General features: G+C 34.3%; 3 protein-coding genes across 3 annotated transcripts; 1 reads left to right on the forward strand and 2 right to left on the reverse strand.

The window, feature by feature from the left end:
- Window positions 1–3,340: 3,340 nt before the first annotated feature.
- B0H65DRAFT_436279 (uncharacterized protein) lies at window positions 3,341–3,520 on the forward strand (the record flags this gene model as incomplete). The annotated part of the gene is made up of 1 exon (XM_062825237.1): window positions 3,341–3,520. A coding segment is annotated over one exon (180 nt), but the record flags the coding sequence as incomplete, so codon positions are not given.
- An 8,202-nt stretch (window positions 3,521–11,722) lies between these two features.
- Window positions 11,723–14,723, reverse strand: B0H65DRAFT_502892 (uncharacterized protein). Its single transcript, XM_062827865.1, has 2 exons — window positions 13,472–14,723; window positions 11,723–13,419 (listed from the first exon to the last, which is right to left on the reverse strand). The coding sequence occupies exons 1-2, from the start codon at window positions 14,672–14,674 to the stop codon at window positions 12,115–12,117; spliced, it is 2,508 nt and encodes an 835-aa protein (XP_062676899.1). The 5' UTR covers window positions 14,675–14,723; the 3' UTR covers window positions 11,723–12,114.
- Window positions 14,724–15,276: 553 nt separating this feature from the next.
- On the reverse strand, window positions 15,277–16,327 carry B0H65DRAFT_512430 (uncharacterized protein; the record flags this gene model as incomplete). The annotated part of the gene is made up of 4 exons (XM_062828572.1): window positions 15,277–15,459; window positions 15,538–15,963; window positions 16,032–16,131; window positions 16,281–16,327. 4 exons carry the CDS (start codon window positions 16,325–16,327, stop codon window positions 15,277–15,279), a joined length of 756 nt encoding a protein of 251 aa, XP_062676900.1.
- Window positions 16,328–16,746: the final 419 nt, after the last annotated feature.

Here is a 16,746-nt window from a genome sequence, read left to right on the forward strand (position 1 = left end):
ACTTTAAACCTGAAAATAAATATATAAACCCTAATATAAGAATATTTTACTAATACCCCCTAATCCCTATATAAAAAAGAGCGCTTTCTTAAGGTTATTCTCTACAATTATAATAATTGTATTAAAAATTATAGTTTAACTAATATTAAATTTAGACCGAACGTTATTAAAATCCCGCTTTTACTACTCTAAATCGTATTATAATTCCTACTATAATAGAAAGTTCCTATCTATTTACTCTTATACAAATACCAATTCGGAAAGATATATATCTATAAATATTTTATCTAATTAAAATATTAACTAATAAAATAAAGACTATAATCGTAATACGGATTCTCTAAATTTAAAACAACCCTAACTATTTCAATAACCCTACGGAGTTAATTATTATAAATTAAATATGTAAATTTATTTTAAATAATTTGCGGCCCTAGTATTTTAGAATTTTATATTAAATAAATAGCGAATAAATACCGTAATTACCGGCTGGTTTACTAACTTCCTATTTCTTCGAATAAGGCTTCCTACTGAAAATTATCTTCTAAGAGCCTATATACTAAATAAGTTTCCCTAAAAGTATTATATACTACGCTATCTATAGTATATAAATTCTTAATGGAGGTAGGACTGGGTATATTTATTAATAATAGCCGTAAATAATACTATTCGCTAATAATAAGAGGAATATAATAAATACAGCTTATAGTAGTACTCCTTTAGTGAAATTATTAAATATATATATTACTCTGCTAAATATACTTAAAAGGAAAATCTATGTATAGAACGTCCCAATTTGGACCGTTAAGATATACGGCATTATATTTGAAGAAGCTCTTAAATATAATTTAAATAGTATATTCTATTTATTTCGCTACCTCCTAAGGGTTTAAATTACTACGTAAAATAATAATCGGACTATCCTTAAAATAAATAGTAAATAGTATAATAGGAGGGAATTCTTTATATAAAAGCTACTCTATAATCCGCATAAATACTTCCGTAAAGTTAATATATTATGCTATTAAATATTATATAATTTCGTCCGGTTTTATAATCTCTATGGTAGTTCTATTCGTACCCTTATAAATATATTTATAAATATATTTAATGGTATTTACCGAAGAATAAACTTCTACGTTAATATAATAATAATACTTTATAATTAAATATAGATAGTATAGTACAATATAACGATTATTCAAAATAATATTATTAATTCCTACCCTTTTCGTAATATAAGCCCTATTATTACAGCGTTTATACAAAGGATAATTGTTATACCTAATAATAATAAGAAAGTCTTTTCGCACCATCGTAAAAGTCTTTAGGTACCGTCGACCTACCCTCTCCCGCTTTCTCCCTACCCTTCCCGCTTTCCCAACCAATAAAAATCGGTGTATCCAAAGCGCGGACTATATTGTCTCTACCTTATACCGATCCCCTTCGTACCGCGCCCGCTAAGCTCCTAGATTTTAGGCTATTATACGTATTTAGGGGTTATACTAACTACCTAGTCTAATTTAACGATTATTCTAGCACATGCCTCAAATAATAGCTATAGGAGTACACATTTGGGCGGGCACTACAATCTAATATCATACTATGAAATAATGTAATGCTTAGATTTCTAAGTAAAATTTATGAAAGAATACTACGCTAAGGCGAGGGTAGTCCGCGCTTTGGATGTACTGATTTTTATTGGTCGGAAAAGCGAGAAGGGTAGAACGTAGGCGGGAAGGGTAGGGGGAGGGTAGGTCGACGGTGTCTAAAGACTTTCGTGACAGTGCGAAAAGATTTTCTCATAATGATTTATTTAATAAATTCCCTAAGAAATTTCTTTCTATATTTTAGTCTAATATTTTTATTTTTATCGTTTGTAACTATATATAAAGGATTAGGGTTATCTTAATTATAAGGACTATAAATAACTAAAATTTTTACTAAATTTTTAAATTAATTGTCTGGGTCCTCTTCCGGAGTAGGAAAGTCTATTCGGATAATGTAGTCTATAATTTATAATTCTAAATAAGTTTACTAAAATTCTAAATCTAAGAAGATTAATATATATTAATATGGAAGGCTACGTTTTTAAATTTCTAAAGTCTATATAATACCCATATACTTACTAAAAATGTTTTTTTAATTTCTTTACATAATATATTCGCCTTCAAATTAAATATGCGGCTAATAATATTAGGATAGTCGTTAGGCGTAAATTTATTTAATTCCCATATAATCTCTAATTACTACGGATTCGCGGTTATAGTAATAAAGAATATAGGTTTACTAAATTTATAAATAATAATTATAGAATTCTAATAATACTTTATATTATAATATATACTTCTAATATAATTAGTGGATAATATAACCCTTTATCTAATATTAAAGATAGTTTAACCTTTACCTCCTATAATATTTATAATATTAACCTAAATTAAAAAAAAGCTCGCAAAACGTTGAAACGCGGGTTCTTAGTCGACGACGACAGTAAACCCAATTTTGACATCAGAATCGTGTTCAGGACGTCCGATTACCCCTATTTACGATGCCGTATTAATTACGCATCGAAGACGCGGGTATCGTAGCGGTCGGGAACGACGGCGGCGGTCTAATAGCGAATTAATACGCGCCCGGAAATCCCGCGGCCGGAATACCAACGATAATAACGACAGCTAATAGCGCCGAACCCGAAGCCTCCGCGGCCCCGAAACCCCTTTAAGAAAATATAGAAAAATTCCTTCTAAAAATTATAAATTTCTCTAATATTAATAACTTACTCAACGCCTACGTAGCGTAAATAAAAAAACTCTTCCATACCGCTAAAGATATTTTACGTACATAAGGTTAAACGCTTTAATTTCGCAATATTATTACCGAACAATTTAAAAACGATATAAAAGAATTAAAGAAGATAGTCGCCGATATTATAAAAAAATAGGCAATCCTTCCGAAGATTTAGGCTGCTATAGCTACGGATTTGAATATCCAATTAATAAGCCTAAAAGAATCCTACTTTACTTCGATAAATACTTAAACTTTTATTCCCCTTTAAAACGAACAATATCTAATAATTAAATTAAACGCTACATTATTTTTTATAAAGTAAGAGAAATATATAGTAAACGACGTCATATAAATAATTAATTCAAAATATTTGAAAACCGATATTAACGTTATTATAAAACTATATTTTAATAGAAATTATATTATTATATTTAAAGAGGAAAAATAGAAATAATATTTAAAGAATTAAATTTAGGTAATATACGTCTTCTATAAGGATATAATAATTATATTCCGTACAATTTCGGTAATAATTTATTACGTATTGTAGGCTCTTATTAATAATTTCGAATTAAAGAAGTTAGTTAAAGAAATATCCAAAGTAAATAAAATTAAAATTATTAAAACGAAAGTATTCCGGAAGAAGTACGGGAGCGAAAAGGGTTTTTTCTTTTTAAAAATTACTATTATAAACGATAAGGTTTATTTTATTAAAGACTCCTTCCTTTAAATAAATAACATATTCCATTATAAACCCTTTAAACGTAATATAATCTTTTAATAATATTATAATTATTAGGAATTTAATTATTTACGTAATTACTATCCTAAAGAGAAAGACGTATAATACCCTTACTACGCCGAGAAAAAATATTTAAATAAAATAATAAAAGATATAAAAATTAATTACCCTTTTAATTAATAACCTGACTTTATAAAGTATTTCCCTTATAATTATAAAAGATATTTTATATTCTCTCGTAATTACCCGCTTATAAAAATAACATTCGGCTATTCCTCTACAATATTTATAAAATACCTATATATATTCGCCTAATAGGTAAAACCAATTATAATTAATCAAACGCCAACCCCTAACTAGCCCAAAGTTATTTAACTAACTAATAAAATTATATAGTAGTAACCCTTCTAATAAATATAAATTATAATAATATAGGGACTTAAGAGGGATAACCCCCTTATGACGCCTATTCGGTTATAACCTATACCCGCTAGCGAAAATAGCAATTTAAAAATCCTAGATATCAACGATTTAGAAACTTTAGAGTCCGAATAGTAATAAATAATAATTAGTAAAGAATGTAGCACTTATATAAAGGTATAAAGAAAATTCTGTATTAAATTTAATATAATTAAAATGAAGTATTAAAAGAAAATCCTTAAAATATTAAATATTATTATTAGCTTGAACCTTTAATTATATTAAAAGAACGCCACTTAAACGTTTATTATATAAATTTAAAAATTCTATATTAGAATATAGCGAAATTATATAATAAGATAAAAATTGTATTAAAAATAAAAGATTATTATAATATTATAATATTCTAAAAATTAGGCCGAAGCGCAGCCGTAAATAATATCCCTAATATTAAAGTTTTCTGCTACTAAGTATTAAATGATACTAATTAAGGGTACGTAACTTTATATATAAATAAACGCTTTATAATCGACCAATAGGATTACGAATAGGGAAAGGATTAAATAATAATAAGAATTAGAGAAGGGAAAAACGAAGTAAGAGTATAATCAGTCTATTTACCGATTTAAGACTCGGGTCCTAAGTATAAATAATATACCCCCCTTAAAGAAATCGTATCGAAACCGAAAAAAAAGAATATTATAATAAGGGATATAAATTTCTATTACCTAATATAGGATATTTATAGAAGGACGAATAGAAATAATTATATTTTCTTTTTATTAATAATACATTACCGATTCGCGCTAGTAACGCTACGAAGCGAATTAATATAATTAAAAAATAAAATATAGTAGGAATTTAGTAATATTATAAATTACGTTTAAGTAACGGAAATATTATATATTACGTACTAAACGGTAGAAAACGAAATCCTTACCGAATCGGACTATTAAATTTAATCGATTTTAATTTATATTAAAATTATTAAAAAGCCGGAGGATACTATAGAAAACTATAGTTAAGTATTTATAAATATTAAAAAAGTTAAAGAATTTATTAAAGAATATATTATAATTCTATTAGCGATTATTATAATTGCCGAATTAGAAATTATAACCGACCGATTAATAGAAAAATTAATTAAAATTACCGACGAAGCGGTCTTGAAATAAAAAAGGGGAAGGGGTAAGTACGCTAATTAATAGGATTTAAATATAAAGGAAGCCGTTAAATATATAAAACGGATAGCGAGGGTTTAGAAATAGAGGAAGATACTAATAAGAAGGCCAAAATTAGAAGAAGCGAAATAAAAATAAATTAAAGCTATTTAATTCGTATAAGCGAAACGGTAATATATTTTCTACGAAAATATATTAAAAAACCCGAAGAAATTTTAAACGCTTAAATAATAAAATAAAATGCAAAATTATTTATTTTCCTACCTCTCTAAAATCCCGGTACTATATTAAAAAAGAAATATAAAGGAGAAATAAGATTATAAAAATAGAATAGAAATCCTAACGGAAAAATTCTTTTTGGGGGGAGAAGTATTAAGAAATTATTTACTGGATCAGAAAAGAAAATAAGAAATTAAATTACTAATAAATTATAAAATTAATATAAACGATATAATAAAAGTATTACGCTATATAACCCTTAATAAAATTTAGAGAACGATTAATTCTTTAATAAATTATTTAAAATATATAAAAGACGGTTAGCGGAAATATTAATTATAATTGCTATTAAGAATTTTACTTTCGGTTTATTCCTAGTATAATAATATTATATAAAAGTAGTAATATTGAAGAAATTTAGAAAGACGGCGGTATAGAGGAAGATAGCAGGAATATAGCGCTTTATTACACTTTTAAATTACGTAGGAAAAAATATTAGAAATAATAATTATAAAGTAGTTCACTTTCGTAGCGGAGGAATATAAATTTTTTTTAAAGGGTTAAATAAGGAATAAGAAAAAGAAATTAATAGAATTTGTAATTAAAGTAATAATAGAAACGGTATATATAGTATAGAAATTAGGAGTAATAACGTTACTACTACTCCTAAATTTTAAAGGGGTATTTAATTAGGTTAATTATAAATAATTCTTTTATACCCTATAAGAAAAGGGGTTTCTATATTAATTACTCCATTAAGTTGAAAAAATTTTACTAAACCGGAAAAGAAATTTATTTTTCGACGGGAAATTATTTTAGGAATTTCAAATATTTATAAGAATATTATAAGGCTCCCCCCTCTCGCCTATCCTCTTTTTTATTTTTATTACTATTTTATATAAAATATTGAAAGAATTAAAGAGGATAATAACGGTAAAATTCGTAAATAATATTAATATTTTAATTTTTTCGAAATCCATAAAAGAAAATTATAATAAATTAAAGGAAGTTTAGCGGATTTACTATAATTAGGTAGAAGAACGTAAAATAGAATTTAAAATTAATAAATTGGAATTTATTTACTTTATTAAAACCCGGTAATTACGAACCGAAATTATTAATTTCGGAAAATATTAATTAACCCCTATAAATTTAATACAGTTCCTAAGAGTATAGTTAAATTGTAAATTAATTTACCGAATATATTTTTAGGCGGTAAAAAAGAAACTATCGATATAAATTTTCGTATTCATATATATTATAGCGAAAATATGGGGCTATAACCTCGTCCTCACGAAGGAAATATATATAAAGGCGATTCGTATAATAGCAGTTTACGGAACGTTAATATATTATATATTAACGGAGCCGTTTAGGGAATTATATAGTTTTGCGAAAGCTTTCGCAATAATTTAACCAAATTATTTTAAAATAGTTTTTAAAATTTATAAAATAATATTTACATTTAATATTAAAACGGAAACTTTTTATTTACTTTTTAATTTCCATTTTAATAAAAAGGTTAGAACGTTTAAGAACCGGTTTACCCGCTTACTGGCAGCGGCCTTTATTAAGGGGACGCTAACTTAAGTAATAGGGGAATTACGAAGCGGAAGGAGAAGTAAATAATTATAATTACCCCCGGTTAACGGCTGGGTAAAAATTAAATAGGTTAAGAAATAGGCTCCGGGTGAAAATATTCTAATACTATAAGGAGAAATGACAGAATTTATGCTAAATAAAAAGGAAAAGTAATTAAAGGAGGCAATTCGGAGGGAGTAGGTTGTAAAATAATATATTAAAATAGCTGAAATAATAAAGAAAAGGAGAGAATTAAATATTGTAAAAGCGTGTACGCAATTTAATAGAATTATATTATAATACTGTATTTAGTTTAATATAAATGAAAAACTATTATTGTACTACTTTTCGAAAATTATAAACTCGTTCTTAATATAAATTAAAACGAGTAAAATAAGCTTATATGCATTCTTATTCGAAAGAAAAGTATTAGAAGTAATAGTACCCTAATACTAATATAAATTAATTAAGGAAATATTCGAATATATTATATTAGAATATAAGGAAATAAAAAATATATAGCTATAGGGAAATTTAATGTAGCCGTAAAATATTAAACAACTTTATAATGAATTTAAAACTGTAGAAGGAATAAAACGGATTTTTTATTAGGCCTTACGCTTAAGTCGATTGTAAGAATATAAATTAATAATAAAGATAGAATAAATAAAAAAAGTAAAGCGAGTTACTAGGGAATTTAAATTAATTTTTAATTTTAGAGTATAAGAATATATTTATAATACTTTTAAATTAATTACCCGGATATAAAGAAATTTAACGAAGGCGCCGATACGATACTAAGAAAACGCCGATAAGCTACCAATTAAGATTAATTCTAATTATTAAAAACTAAATAATAATTATAATTAAAGAATATTATAAAACCGGAACGAAATTAAATCGCCAACGTAGAGGGAACGAATATTATTTATTAATTATTTAAGGACTGGGCTATTATAAACGTCGCAAAAATCCAATTCAGGGTCGGAATTATTCTTATAGCTACCTTCAAATTTAGAATCGATTTCCTCTTTGATATTATTATCCTCAATAATATTATTATCGAAATTAATTTATTTTAGTAAACCCTTATTCTTAATATACCCGCCTCTAGTAACCAGGGTAAGACCGAAAGCGTAATTATTAAATAATAATTTAAGGATTTTAAAATAAGTAGTATAAATGATAATTTAGATATTAGCGATTTAATTAAAAATTAGTAAAAAAATCGAAATAGAAATTATACGGAATATTTATACGGTTAAAAAAATCTTCAAAACTAATTATAATACGGCGAATAGTAGTAATACCCTCCTCGATAATATTAATATAATCTGCTATATTGTCGACGTAGTCTTTAATAATTAAAATAAAGCTATCAATTTTACCAAGGACGGCCTTAAGGGCTTTATTAACTTTATTAGTAAAAATACGTAACAAACTAATATTTTAGCGAATAATAATAAAGTCCGAAATATTATTAAGGGCAGCGTTATTATTATTTATTTTCCTCTTCTTAAGAGAGGAATAAATATTAGAGGATAAGACTATAACGGGGGTATTATTATTACCGCTAAATTTATTATTATTATCCTAAAGGATAATAATTATATTTTAAATAATAGAAATAATTTATAAGTTATTAATAAGAGTTTAATATTCGAGAGATTTAAAGTCGAGGTTAGTATTATAGAAAACTTTAATAATTTAAATAAAATTATAGCCGGGTTCGAAATAGTACCCTTTCGGGTACTTTTTGAGCTTCTTATTTAATTTATATTTATAGTAAGGGCCTTTAATCCTAATTAATTTAAAAATTAATTACGGTAACGAAGGAGAATAAGGGAAAGGTTTATAAGGATCCGAAAAATAACGGGCATTATTAAAATTACTATAGAAGCGTTTATAAAAAAGAGTAATACGAGGAATTATATAATATAAATTACGGATATATAAAATATATTAAATATCGTTACCGGGGATTTAATAGTAAATTATAGAAGTAATATTCTTTTTCGGTTCCTTCGCCTTCTATTTATTTTAAAATTACTAGCGAAGGGCTTTAATAATCTTTTTAAATACGTAATAGGGAATATTAGAAAATATAGCAATAAGAATAATAATTTTAGGGTCCTTAGGGTTTTTAAGAATATAAGCCGGTTTATTATTATTAGGTTTATTAAATTTATTTAAAGCTTTAATTTATACTTTATTAGAAGGAACTATAGTAGCGCTGGGTTAGAGCCGAGAAGGAAATATAAATAGCGCGATATCGGGGTAGGAGTAGTAAATTAGGAGGTAAATAGGATAGGGAATATAAGAAGGAAAAAGAGGAAGGAAAGGAAAGAGTAAGGGAGAGATTATTTTATTAATTAGAGGGTAGGTTACTATAATATATTTATTATAAAAAAAATAGGATGAAAGGGCGGAGTAAAAAGAGGAGGAGGAATAATAATACGGTTAGCGATTAATTAAATTTAGCGGAAAGAATAGGAGGGAAACGGGATGGGGGTAAGGCCGAAGGGACCGCGTACCGGGATTAAAAATCACGCCTCGGGAATAAGGGTAAGGTTATACTGAGTGGAAGATAATAGCGAAGGTATGGCGCTGATACGGCGCTGTCGCGATAGAATAACGGAGGGTTTTTAGCCGGTTACAGTACGGTTTTTCCTACCAACTAAGAACGGAAGTACCACCGTATACCTATTAGGTAGACTATATAGTTAGTTAGCGTGTATAAGACTAATAATAATAATATTAACCTAATCCGTAAGGCTTTGGTATAATTCCACACAGATATTTATCTAGTACTATTTAACCTGATTTAACCTATTCTAATCGTTAGAAATATATATCTCGATTAAGAATTTGTAAAATAGCTATTTATATAAAAAAAGAATATCTTCTTAGCTTTTACGCGTAAATAAATAGTATTAATATTATTTTTGACTATTTAATATAGTTATTTTTCCGTATATTTTCGTTACTCTTCCTTAAAGTTTAATAATAATTATAATCCCTTTTCGGGAATATAAAAAGATATATAAGAAGAAAGTACGTAAGGTAGAAAATAAGCACTTGATAGAAATTTCGAATACTATAGTAATTTATAATCGTAGAACGATAAAAATTAATTATATTATTTCCTTTAATCCTATTCTATTCGTCGGGTAGATCGGGGATAATAATAGTTATTTCATCTACAGTAAAAAAGTTTTCGCGCCTCCGATTAATACTTTACTATACAATTAATTATAAATATATTTAAATAAAAAATTTAATTTAGGTATTATTAATATTAATAACCGCTAAGCGCTATTTTATAGTATTATATACCCTAATAAAACGATTATAATAATATATAAAAAAATAAAGTCTTCTATAAATTCTAATTCTAAATCCGAAAAGGCTTAAAAGTAGTAGTTAGTTTAACCTTACGTATTTTGTTGTTATTAAGGGTCGTAAATATATAATTAAACGTACTTAGGTAATATACCCGGTTATATTCCTAAAAGACACTAAAAACAATATAAAGCGCTATATATTTAAAAATCCTTAATACCGCTACCGCTATTATATACCTTTTACGTATATTATATAAATGTAAAAGTAAAGGTTTAATTATACCGCTGTGATTTATTTTAAAAATTTTGTACTTATTAATCGTTACTTTTAAGTAACGAATGTAAAAAATCTAATAATGTATTCTATTATTCTAAAAATATATTACCCTATATATAATAACTATTAAATTTAGAGTTACTAATAGAAGAAGTTTAAAATTACTATTAAAAAGTAATTTATAGCAATAATATTAAAACGTATATATATTATAAGCTGTTTATCTATTTAATATTTCGTACCGTAATATTTATATTCTATATTTATAAACCCTATATTATAATATAGTATAATTTATATATTATTTATAGGGATCTAAATATTAGGTTCTCCTAGCCATAAACCTCTTATATTTATAATTTTAAATAGGGGTAGACCTTATATAATTACTACTCGGATTATTTCTCTATTAGCTTCTTAATATTTAATTCGTACATTTCATTATTTTGTACGTAAATCCCTTACGGTATTAATATATAGGATGTACGTTTTATATAGAGTATTACGTATATTGAGGCGGAAGTCCGATATAGGTTTATTTCGGCAGTAATAGTTATAATATAAAGTTTAGGAATTATTTTCCGGGTAGCGAACTTTCCCTCCTTTTGGTCCCGTATGGGCTACTCTTCCTCTTCCTTTTCCTCTTAGTATACTTCGCGGGAGAGCGGTAGTACGGGCGGTTCTAGGAGGTATTTTAGGCGCGGCGTAATATTCAATTTATAATATTTAGTAGAATAGAAAGGAGATTCTGCGCGACGCGTACGGGTTTAGCAGTCCTTAATAGTAATTATATAATAAATATTAGGCCTAATAATTTCTTTTGCGGGGAGTTTGCAGGAAAAACGGTCCGTACAATAGCGAAATATTAGTACGTACGGGGTTCTATATGAGGACCGCCCGCGAAAAGTACTAACACCCTAACCGCACTTTTTTGGGGGTAAGCTGCTATTAGTATATAGAGGAAGGTACGTACCTATCACCACTCCTGCCTGCAAAATCCACGACCTCCTTCGAAAGACAAGTTTTTGAATACGAACTTCCAGCTGGACAAATCATCTTCATTATGCCGTGCCACTGAGCTTTTATGTTAGTCATTCACTCATAGCCAGGCTCAATGGGTCACCCTCAACGGACAAATACAAGGTAGTCTCATGCGAAACGTTACAGTCTATTTTTGACATGACCTCAACTTTCATTGCGTTACACCATGCCTTCGTCCAGCCATGTTCAACTTTCTCCCACAACACACTTCCCAACACGGCAGTATATGTCCATCATTAAGCCTCTTCCTCCCTCAAAACATCAACCAGCCCCCCGCTGGAATATACCTACATGACGACATCGACAAGGACCTGGCCAACTATTCCCTTTTGTACTCTTCGTTTCACCAAACTCCCTCAAATGTCACCTAGTTTTTCGGCACCTCTCCGAACCAGTCTTCGACCGCACCTTCCTCGCCTGATAGTTGATACATCACACAACGATACTAACTAGAAATTTTTATAAAGGTCTGCCGTGGGCCTGATATCACTGCTTTCTCAAACCGCGACGAGGAGGGAGTCACGACTGGTGGCTCGTTTGTGACAAAAGAAGCTGGACTCGGCTTTCCAGTGTGGTTACTTCCTCTGGACTTATACCGTTCTCCAATTGGTCTTCCAGCGCGCCTTCGACTAAGTAGCTGTCGAGTAAAGATGTCTTTACCATACTTCTGCCTAGTGTCTGCGGGTCAACCAGAACTGTCAACGCAAGCTTGTGAGTTTCGAATCCTAGTGGCGTGGTTTCTAGTGGTAGTAGGTTTGTCTTGAGGCGTTGGATCTTTCTCCTCTGAGGCTTATCTGCAAGTGACAGTTGTCTCCGTATCAAGTAACCTCTAGGATCGTTCTTCGGCAAAGCTGCCTCAATACCCTTCTCGCCCTCCACGGTAGATGATAGGTCGTCGACGGTCCTTGGGTTGACAGGCATTTCCCCGCTCAGCATATCAGTCAGACTATCTGCTCTGGTTTGGGCTGTAGTTCTCCGCCGTGCGTCGTTGTTGGTTCTTCTGGCAATATGCTGACCAGGCAACCCCATGAGTGGCTGGTTGGGCCTGGCAAAACCACCGTAAGCATGCGGGTCCGTGTTTTCGAGTGGTTCAAGCTCGTGGATCTCATTCGTCTGTGTTTTCCGTTGCCGTTTAGAGCTGCCTCCGCCAAAAGAAAGTTTGGCCTGTACCATCCCAGGGCTTCGCCCAGCATGCGTTGGATAGGAGCGCCTACCCGCCGGTCGTCTGCCATGCCCTTGTGTTGTATACGAATATTGTTCCAAATCCATTGTTGGTCTGTTGTTGCGTCGATTGGCAGGCTGGGAATGTGCTTGCCCAACATTCAGCAGCGGATTGCAGGTTGGGGTCCTTGTGGTCGTGTAGTTGTTCTCAGTCGCTGGCTGAGTATTCCGGAGAGGTTGATCTTGTGTGTTGCCTTGCCGTTCTGGCACTTCCACCGGTGGCCCTTCTGAAGACGGTACTTCATCTGGAATAACATGCCCAGTTTTCCGTGTAGGACTGCTTAGGTTTTGCTGTGTCTGCCGTCGAGGGGCCACCAATTTGGCAATTGTCCACGGATTCAGGCCCTCTTTTGACTGGTCGGGGAGTTCGTCATCGGTTGGAGGTGTTGTGAGAGCTGTTCCTTTACCAGGCTGTGTCTGGACATCGACATCATCGTCTCCATCACTAATGGCTCCGTCACCCGCAGACATATCGACAGACCATGACTGTACTAAGGGCGCAGTACTTGAAATGGATGGTCTCCTGTTGCTACTCGACGGAGTGGTCGGGCAATCTCTGTGGGATCCGGTCCCAAGCCCACTGTCTGCCGGTGTGGTTTTAACCTAGCATCTTCTTAGTACATTAGCAGTTTGCATCTGTCACGGTAATGCTCACCTGGGGCGTTGGGACGTGATGGTCAGCCACACTGGTATTGCATACACCTCCATTCTCTTCCCTTGATGTGTCCACGCGAGAACGGTCGCCGTCATCGCGGTTGGCGGGATAGACTGACAACAAGAATTGCTCGAACTCTCGAAGCACTAACTCTTCATCATGAAAGAGAACGTCGTTTTTGGATGGTTCGACATTGGGATCATAGGACCCAAGAGGGCATCTGATATTCAGTCGTATGAACGGGCTTCCGGAAAGCTTTGATGAGTCTTCAGAAGTCAAGGACCCCTTGAAATGCTTCTCGAAGAGGGCCTTCAACCTCTTAGCGGTCCCCTGAGTGAATGAGAGAGGTCGAGAATCTACCGAGATGAAAGGACTCTTGCAAATCTTTCGAATATCAGCCGTAGAGGTGGGGAGGTAGGCTTCGAATACAAACTTGGATGGCTGCCCAGCCAGAGTGAGACCACAGTTCTGTGTGTTTCTCGTCTCATTGTCGGATACAGGGAACGGTGAAGTCCGAAGCATGCATTGAGCTGCCAGTTCCCGGCCCATTACCTGGACAACAGCGTCTTTGAGGGCGGCACCGGAGGATGGAACATAGGACCACCATTGCTTTCCTCCAAGGACCTTAAAAGAGAACTTGATCTGCGGCCTTGCAAAAGCGTAGCACTCCAAGAGGCCTTTGATCTTGAAAATCGTCGCAGTCGCTTCACTGGTGGCTCTCTTGTGCCTCACTGGATACGCACCGAACAGATTAGTGACGCAAACAGAAGTGCCAACAGGAGCAGATTTATGTCCACGAGCAGCAGCGACACATTCTCTCGCAAGATGTAAGATGGTTGCCACGGATTCAGCCGATGTTCTGGTGCAGATTGCAATTTCTGCCAGAGCAGCAACACTGGCCAAGGCTACGCCGCGAAATCCAAGGCTCTTGCAACCGACAGTCTCAAGGTCTTTGAGTGATGTGAGCTTGCTAGTATGTCCTGGTCGTCCAAGAATGTCGAAATCGCTCGGACTGATGCCGCTCCCGTTGTCTCTGACTTCGACCTTATCCAGGGTGTTTGGAGAAATCAAGATATCGACTGCTGTTGCTCCGGCGTCGATTGCATTATCCAGCAACTCTTTGACGAGAAAGAGGGGCGAGGTTATGACCAGAGTTGAGCCAAGTAAACGACTGGTGTCTTCGGGAAGAGGGGATATGGGCATCGTGGAAACTCCAGGGACAATTCTAAGGATGGGTCTACGGATAGGAGGCGGATTTGACCACCTGAGCGTCACACAACGATAAATAATGGCGTAAAGGAATGAGGGGGGTTGCAGAAGAAAACATACGTAAGGTTAGAGGTAAACCAGCATGACTGGTTCAGTTGGAGATGCAGTGCTCTCTCCCTTCCTCCTAGCTATGTTGTAGTGAGGAGAATGTGGTCGAAGACAGATGATGATGCCACTGAAACCGACTCGAATGCAAAGACAATTCGGAAGGGGACAACAAATTTTGAGGAGTCGGCAGCTCGGCAGAAAGAAGTGAAATGAATCTCATAGGACATGGCAAAAACAGAAGGAGTGACTGCTCAAACATCTGAAAGGGAAGTTGCGAGACGGAATGTGGATTAGTTATTAGGTAGGTAGAATGGCTCATAAGCCTAACGCAAAGGTTGTTCCTTCCTCACAAACTCCAGCACACACAGGACACACGTCTTCTGCCTCCTTCCACTCCTCGCTTGAGGTTCATGGCCCACTGGGGATGCCTACATCCATGACATCTATACCTGTGTCGACCCCTCGGGTATGCACCATGGGCATGCATTTTAGCACTCATCCTTGCGGACGACAACGTTCCAGTTGCCCTTAAGGAAGACCTGGCCCTTGACGCCGTCGTCCTCAGCGAGTTCGCCCCAAATCTTGCCGCAGTCGCTGTTGTCTGAGTCCAGAACAAACTGGACAGCCCAACTAATGGAGCCGTACGAGTCGAGTGACATGACGTCCGGGTTCTGTAAGGCGACGAGTAAGGTTAGCAACTGTGTCAAACATCGGAGAGTCGTCTTCATCACCCCAAAGATATCACTTACATCATTGCACCAATAGATAGCGCTCTCATATGAGCAGCTAACGCGCCCGCAGTTGCCGGGGCCGGGTCCGTTGGCAGGCGAACCGGGGACACTGTTGAGGTACTCGACGCCCTTCGTGGTAGCAGTCCTCTGGGCATAATCGAACACATTGCAGACAAGCGACTGGAGCTCGTAAGAGCTGTCGGACTCCGTGGTCGCAGCGAGCACAGAGTTGTCGGCGGTGTTGTTGATGCCAAAGTCCTGACGGAAGTTGGGGTTGGCCTTGTCCAGGGCATCGTAAACCTGCTGAATGGTGCCGGTCACGTTCATGGTAGGGCCATCCGGGTGAGCCTTGACTTCCCAGGTAATATCCCGGATACCGTAACCGGGAATGGGGCCCTGGGCCGATTTGGCATCACTAGCCGGCAGGGCGCCGGAAGGAATGGCCTAACATCCGAGTATCAGTACGTTTGTGTGCGGAAAGGAGTCAGAAGCTTGCCAACGGGAGTTCGTACCTGAAGCATGGCCAGAATGGCTCCGGAGACGAAGGCTGAGGATCGCATGGTGCCGATGTTGACAATAGGGTTGAGTTGGAGGTGAGAGCAAGGAAGAAAGCTGGCAGTGAACGGCTCGTAAAGACAGGAATAGGGAAGGTGATGAGGAGAGGAATTCCAGACGCCTCGAAAAATGAGGGCAGACCCTATCTTTTATACTTGGAGGGCAACGAGCTTGAGGATGATCCTCAACACTTCTATTCAAACGACCCAGCCGTTATGGAATTACCGTCCCAACAAAGTTCTAGATCCATCATATTCACCAGGACGAGCAAACAACAGTTCCATCCATCGCGTGCCGTTTTTCTATTTCATCCACCCGGTTTCCACTTTTGAGTGACCGACCGCATTCATCTTGCGTTCTGGCCCAGGGCCATCACTTTGAGATGGGATAACATTCGTTCTAGGGCCTTCTTTCTCGGCTTGTTGGGGCCTAGATGCAGATTTCATCTGGACTTGGGGAGGTGGAAGTAGGCAAACCAGTCTTCGTCAGCCCGTTTGGTGTAAGGCGAGCACCTGCCAGGATCGAAAACGCAGAATTAATCCCCAACCGCCCGGCCATGACCAACAGAAATGACTTCCATCCTCAACGACGCAAGGGTAGCAATACTTGAAATTCATCCACATCATCAGCGGCTCAGTGTCCTCGGCCGTACGGCGACCCGTGGAAGCTCCT

The sequence above is a fragment of the Neurospora tetraspora genome, assembly GCF_033439725.1.
Source record: "Neurospora tetraspora strain CBS 560.94 chromosome Unknown B0H65scaffold_9, whole genome shotgun sequence".
Taxonomy (NCBI): Eukaryota; Fungi; Ascomycota; class Sordariomycetes; order Sordariales; family Sordariaceae; genus Neurospora; species Neurospora tetraspora.

Coding starts and splice junctions, on each gene's coding strand:
- B0H65DRAFT_502892 (XM_062827865.1), bottom strand. CDS start 14,674: ATGCCCATATCCCCTCTTCCCGAAGACACCAGTCGTTTACTTGGCTCA. Junction 13,420..13,471: donor ATCACGTCCCAACGCCCCAG/GTGAGCATTACC, acceptor AGAAGATGCTAG/GTTAAAACCACACCGGCAGA.